Here is a 7,044-nt window from a genome sequence, read left to right as displayed (position 1 = left end):
GCCTCCAGTGACGCGCGGCGTGCTTCGCTCCAAGCCGAGTGGAACACGCGTAGACCCGGGCGGCGCGTAGGGCTCCAGGGGGCGCGAGAAGAACGGGCATGTCCGGGAGCACCTTTCGGGGCCCTGTGGTGCGTCGGTGCAGCTACACAGGGCGCGCGCGTGACGGGCCCCGAACATGTGGTTCGAGCTCGGAGTCGCGGGGGCGTAGCCCTACGGGTGCGTGACGGGTCACGCGTGGTCCACTCGAGCCTGGTCTACGGCAGCACTTCGGTGGCTTCCCGCTGAAGGCGCGTGGCGGCGCCGGGTGCTTCCTGGGTCACGTGGTCGGTGGCGGCGTCTGTCAGTGGCGACGGTGGCTGACGATGGCGGCACATGGTCGGGGGCGCAGGCCCATCGTCTTGGTGGTCCGCCAGCTCGAGTCCGGGTCCAGGGAAGCACCGGCGGGATGGCAGCAAACAGCTCAGCAGCGGCTCGGCTTTTGTACTGCAGCGGCGTCTGTGTCTGCCATTTTGAATCTGACTCCATGTACGTGCTCAGGATCACGTCGCAGGTTACCAGTTTAGGGGTGGTGATGATGGCGGGTGGCAATGAGACACAGATTGAGCCGCTGCAGTAATATTTATTTAACGGTTTACGGTGTTTACATGGTTAGAATGGGGCGGACGCGCGACGGCACGCGTCCGAACCCTTACAAGCTTGCCGGAAGAGAGGGAGCCGTCACAACACCGCTATTTCTGCGCCGACCAGTTTTGGCCATAACAAATCTATATTGGCCCCCATATATGTAACTTTAAATTTTTTTGAAACAAGCTCAAAATGTTTTTAAAGATAATTTATTTGAATCGCTAAATATTACATTTTATAATTTATTAAACATGTAAACAGCAATGTTCAGTATTGTTCGACTTTGGCCGAACACCGGTCTTTTATGGCCAAATTGCTGTCAGTCACACGTGCAAGCTATGGAGCCTTCTTCAAAGTCGGTAGAACATCTTGTAGTAGACACAAACGCTTTTATTAATGGAGCAGATATTCGCGTAAGTCGTTAATTGTATTTGTGTATTGAATAGATTGATTATTTATTTCAATATGAGGTGTTATGAATACAAATACAAAATAATCTTAAATTGCTGTTTTGCAATAAGATATTATTGTAATAATAACTATGTACACATAATTATCGATAACTGAAATAAAGGTAACTTAATAACAATGTAATACAAATAATGTTTTCAGGCTATCGGACAAAGTGTTTATACTATCCAGGAAGTGATAGAAGAGATCACGTGTAAAAAGCAGCTTCGTCATCTTTCAGTCTTAACGTACGATCTGATTATTAAGGAAGTTTTTCCAGAAAATATTAAATTTGTTACTGAGTTCGCAAAAATAACTGGTGATTATGCTAGCCTTTCTGCTGTTGATATAAAAGTAGTCGCTCTGACGTATCAATTGGAGAAAGAAATAGTCGGATCTGAGCATCTCAATTTGACGCCGACTGTCCAAAGAGGGAACGTTCTTGCTGCAAATCCCGATGGATTCTTTCTGAGCGTCGATAAAAGTGCACCGAATGATGAGAACGAAGATGAAATCAAGAAAGATGTACCCAACGATGAAGGACATTTAGAAAATGAAGAAGATTCTGAATGTTTATTTAATGACGAATTTCAAAAGAAATTGGAATCGTTGGACTTAAACAGTGAAGATCCGGAAGTCGATATTCTCGTACCGATTAATAAAGAAGGCGAAGTTCATAGTGATTATGAAAGTGAAGAAGATACGGAAGGTAAATTTATTAGTGCGTTAATTTATATAGTAATTTGATTTTAATTTTAATTATTGTGTTTAGAATCTGACGAAGATGATGACGGCGATTGGATCACGGTCGATAACGTGGCCCAGATGAAAAAGAATAACGACGGCCAATACGTCGGAGACGAAAAATGCGTGGTGTCTTGTATTACTGCAGATTTTGCCATGCAAAACATATTGAAACAAATTGGCCTCAACGTTTCGACTTACGATGGAAAGTTGATAAGACGGGTGCGCACGTTCATATTGCGTTGCATAACCTGCTTCAAAACTACCAGTGTGATGACTAAAAAGTTTTGTCCTAAATGTGGTCATGCGTCACTTAAAAAGGTGTCGGTGACTTTGGACGAAAATGGCAAACAACACATATTCATCAACACTAAAAAACCTTTGACTTCTCGTGGCAAAAGATTCACTTTGCCGATGCCGAAAGGCGGCCACCATGCTCAAAATCCAATCCTTAATGCTGACGATTTTAATCCGCGTCACAGACCCACCAAGTTAGCTCGTCAAAAAAATAATCCTTTAAATCCCGATTATATCGCTGGTATGATTGCTGTTTAAATTATCTATTATTTATTTGCTATGGTTTTCTAATAATTCCTCTTGTTTTAGGATTTTCTCCATTTGTGATGCGCGATGTGAACTCGAAATCTGCCGTACTCGGAATCAGAAATCAAACTGATATTAAAAACTGGATGAGGAAAAATCCAAATGAAGTTAGGAAGAAGAGGAGGAAGTAATATACAACAAAAATGTATTAAAATTAAATAGAAAATAAAACTTTATTTTATAAATATTCAGTATATATGTATATAATATATTAACACCTAACAATGTCCATTTTGATTAATATTTTTGTGTATAAAAATCATAGTATATTCTCTTTGCAATCTGATTACAATGTACAATTTTTTGTCTACACTCACTGAAGAAATTTTTGGGTTAGGTTAACAATAAACAAGTGAAATTTCCTGTTTTTGCATAACTTAAGTGTCACGCCTAGTGCATATTGAATGTTATCGAATTTAAATATTATATTTTGATTTAATTTATGGCAGAGAAATCAGCTTCATAAAAATAAGTTTATTTTTAAATTCAATATCATATAGTTTCCACAATTTTTTTCACTTTGCTCCAAAAGAGCTAAGCGAAGTTGCAGTTCAAGACAATTTTTAACTAAAAGTCAACAGCCAAGTCACATATTATATCTTCACAGGCAATTCATTATTCCGTGAAACAAATGGATTTCGTATAAACACAGACTGGAAAGTTAGTTTTTTAATTATATAATTTATATTTTATCACTTAATTTTAAAAACATTTTATACTTCTTTGTTTTTTTATTCAATTTTATTTGGGTTATCTGCAGAATACCGTTTGAGTAGCACTACTCGCAAAATTTACACATTTGAAAAATAAAAATCAGTATAATGTTTAAAATGTTATATTTTCTGATTATTTCACACAGCTCATAATGAGCAATTCAACAGATCAAGATCTATATCTTTGTAATGGTGTAATATCTAAATCTAAGTTATTGATTTTTACATGGGTTCTAATGTGTTCTAAGTCATGTTCAGTCAAGCACACCCAACATTCAAGTTCTGCCAAAACTCGAAGTTTTACGCATCCTGTGAGCAAACGATTGACTGTGTACATTGTCAATTCTTCGGATTTTAAAATTCTCAGTTCTTCTAAGAATAAGAACGGATTACGATCCATTATCTTATCGAACACCGTATCGTTTGTACGTACGGTCGTACCCAAATGGATATAACGGATATTCACGCAATTACCCAATAGAAATATCAGCTGCTCGTCGGTTCCTTCGCAAACGTATATCAACTTTTGCAAACTGTGGAACGGATTCCAATTTACTTTTTTCGTGTACAACGAAGTGTGTTGTATCAGAAAACAATTGTAGAGCGTCAAGCTTTTTAACGTCGGACAAAACTGACTAATATACATCAGAGAATTCAGATCTAATTGATCGACATGCTCCAAATGAAGAGTGGTCAAATTACATCCCTTCAATTCCAACACTTGTTTAACTTGATCGCCGTAAAAATCACACGAAAGTAGTTTAAGTTCGGACAATTCACTCAATCCGATGATTATCATCAAATCGCTCAAGAAGGAATTGTGAAACACTGATATAGAATATATTAAAGGACATAAATTTACCAACAGTTGCAAATGTGTAGATGTCGCATACATGCTCACATATTTACGCAGATTAAAAGGACCCGCCTCAGAATTTGTAAGATTTATATATTCCAAAACCCTACCTAGTTCGTCGCAGCGTCCCAGATCCTCTATTTTGTGACAATTTAGTAAAACTCTCGTAAAACCTTCTAAAGTGACTCCAGTTCTATGCAACTGCACTTGACGCAACTCTGGACAGTTGATCAAATATTTTACGCTTTGATTCGTTATACTCTTAGAACTAGTCACATCTATCGATCTTAATTCTGGACATTTTGAACTCACCGCTTCTAAGATATTATCGGTACAGTCGTAGTATATGGTGAGGCATCTCAATTTATGTAGAGTGGTAAGACCCGATATGATGGTAGGTTCCATATCTGAAGTCTTCCATCCACCGGACAGCGAGCCTAAATTGAGTAGCGTTAAACCTTTCAGTTGTGAAAAGTTAATGTAAAAGAATTGTCGCATAATTTGAGGTATTTCGTCCATGTTTAACTTTGTTAACTTTTGCGTTAGCAGCACTTCGATCAAGCCGACGGCGATTTTAACTTTGCATAACATCCTACTAGTGGACCCCCTGAACGTCATTGACTTTTTAATTTTTTCCGTCAGTTTTAACACTGCTCTGTACATTTCGATTGCAAACGTATCAAATAACATATAGGGTATGTTGTAATCCAATATATTTTTTAATACTATCATATTTGCTTGTAGCACACTTGCGCCTTTCTGAAAATCCGCTCTTGAAATCTTTTCAATATAAGGCATGATGTCGTCGCCTATCTGAGTGATCCAATCGGCTAATGCCGCGATAGCCAAATGCTCCAAAGTCGCCGGCTGTCGTATTTTAGGCATTTTTACTATTTCTATATATATCACAACACTTCGTATATCATTGATCTAAAATTAAATTGATATAATATATTTATTTATAAATCGCGCACATGTAGACATAAATACTATTAAAGCACAAACCTTACTTAAATATTTGAGAAAGTCTTAAAGATATGTAGTATTTGATATTTTTCAAGAATATTCGACTGTTGATTTTTTTCGACAAACAAGTAGCAAAGATGTGAATCTATTTCTGTATCGACTCGATCTTTGCTTCCTGCTCCGTCGTTGCCAATTGCATCAGACTTTTATATAAACGTAATAATTAATATTTGTTTTTCAACCATTACTGTCTACTAATGTACAGTTAATTTAAAATTATAGTAAATTCAATAACACTTTTTTTAAATTGAAAGTATCTATAATGAATTCTGGAAAGTATAAAAGATACAGCATAATTTACATTGATATATTTATTATTATCCCCCCCCCCCCATTCCCCTAATTCCCCTTTTTTAATCAAAATTATTTTCCACAAAATTAATATAAAAACGCAAAAATTAAGCATACATGTTGTTACGCTTTAAAAAAATATTTTAACAAAAAAATTGTAATTTTTAATGCTAAAATAGACGCTAAAAAGTGGGATGATTTGCGAAAAATAAAAAAAAATTATGCTCAAAATATGTTTCTCTAATTATAGTACAAAAAAAATCTGTGCGACAATGCGTAACGTGTATTTTCAAAGTAAAATGTCAATTAATGAAAACAAAAAATTCGCACTTGATGGTTAAATGGGTTCGTCGTTTTTTATAAATAAAATTCTATAATTCTTATTTCCCTCATCTCCACAATCAGATTTTTTTAATTAGTACCTAACGGTATATGAATGAGAAATAAAATTTATTATTTTGCGTGATCCTATTTATATATTTATTATTTAATTCATTGTGATCAAGAGTTGTCGACACTGTTAGCACTGACGTGACGGCAGCGACATTCTTTTGGTGGACCTCGTCGGAAGACAGCGGCTGGTGTTGCTTTATTCGTAGAAAATTAAATATCATATAAACTATGTGTAACTCTCAATAAATACTACTGCAATGACTCAATCTGTGTCTAATTGCCATCCGTTCTCCAAACTTCATTAAATACTGTCGTGATCTATTCAACTCTTTTCATTGAATTTGCGTAAAAATATGTTTTGAGCGATTAGTAATTAAAGTTTCTAATTTTGGATTTTTATCGAATCTGATAGCGCAACAACAAATTCTCAAGCAACTTTTTATACATTTCTTTTAAACAAAAATATTAGAGCGTTTTGAATAATTAAATAGCTTACTAAATCTTCTTGAATTAAAGAATGTGTTGAAATTAAAGTAGAATAACTAAAATAAAAATGTAGATCACTGTAAAAAATATTGAATATTAAAAAAAATATTTAATATTCAGAGATGTCATTTAAACCTTTTCCAGAGGAAGGCAAAAAATGGCCAGTCAGTGGTCGTTTTTTTAATATTTCGATTTCATTAAATTATATGCATTTTCTTAACCAAATTAATTAAACACTAAAATCGTGTCGTCGCCGTCACCTTGGAAATGCTCGGTTGTGTAACTTTCATATTAAGACTATTTATAACAATATAACGACTTTTAATACGAGAGATACGAATGAAGCATATCTAAGCCGAATTTTGATGTAGGAACGTCGTTACCGAGCGTTCCCCCCACTGCGACGGCGCCGACACGATTTTATTGCTTTTGACATGAATTTTGATTCTGAGAAATGATAATTGTTTTTGCACCCTCATATTGACCAAAATTTGGCTTGAATATACTTTAACCAATACTCTTATATCATAAGTCCGTAGTAATATCGGTAAGGATAGCTATACTATTTTTAAAAGTGTGTTATAGTCATAGTGTTGTATCAAAGTGCAGACAAACTATGGTGCAATATGAGGGATGCTACGTCTGTCTGTATTTCTTTTTTCGTTTATTTTCCCCTAAGACATGAGTTGGCTCAGTTTATATTTTGGACTTGATTTAATAAAAGTTTTAAAATTTTCTTTAGGTTAGGTTTGAGTTTGAACAGCAAATGGACGTTTCGCAACTGTCAAATTGAGTTTCATAGGTATTATAGAGCAGCATATAATTTCACTAGTGCTAAACAGTTAATTACATTTTCAC

At 35.8% G+C, this 7,044-nt stretch overlaps 2 protein-coding genes across 3 annotated transcripts; one reads left to right on the top strand and one right to left on the bottom strand.

Annotated features, from left to right (window-relative positions):
• Positions 1–923: 923 nt before the first annotated feature.
• On the top strand, positions 924–2,606 carry LOC148236796 (RNA-binding protein NOB1). The gene is made up of 4 exons (XM_088182415.1): positions 924–1,037; positions 1,237–1,783; positions 1,847–2,356; positions 2,425–2,606. The coding sequence occupies exons 1-4, from the start codon at positions 963–965 to the stop codon at positions 2,550–2,552; spliced, it is 1,260 nt and encodes a 419-aa protein (XP_088038541.1). The 5' UTR covers positions 924–962; the 3' UTR covers positions 2,553–2,606.
• Positions 2,607–3,240: 634 nt separating this feature from the next.
• LOC148236795 (uncharacterized) lies at positions 3,241–5,111 on the bottom strand. Of its 2 annotated transcripts, none has more exons than XM_088182413.1 (2): positions 4,996–5,111; positions 3,241–4,920 (listed from the first exon to the last, which is right to left on the bottom strand). In XM_088182413.1, exon 2 carries the CDS (start codon positions 4,873–4,875, stop codon positions 3,304–3,306), a length of 1,572 nt encoding a protein of 523 aa, XP_088038539.1. In that variant the 5' UTR covers positions 4,876–4,920; positions 4,996–5,111; the 3' UTR covers positions 3,241–3,303. The 2 variants fall into 2 exon arrangements, with proteins under 2 accessions (XP_088038539.1, XP_088038540.1); XM_088182414.1 differs by having other exon boundaries at positions 5,001–5,111.
• Between the last annotated feature and the right edge of the window lie 1,933 nt (positions 5,112–7,044).

The sequence above is a fragment of the Plectrocnemia conspersa genome, unplaced genomic scaffold, assembly GCF_051122295.1.
Source record: "Plectrocnemia conspersa isolate PC_06_02 unplaced genomic scaffold, ASM5112229v1 ptg000003l, whole genome shotgun sequence".
Lineage (NCBI taxonomy): Eukaryota > Metazoa > Arthropoda > Insecta > Trichoptera > Polycentropodidae > Plectrocnemia > Plectrocnemia conspersa.
The sequence above is the reverse complement of the archived record's forward strand: the minus strand, read 5'-3'. Positions and strand labels throughout refer to the sequence as shown.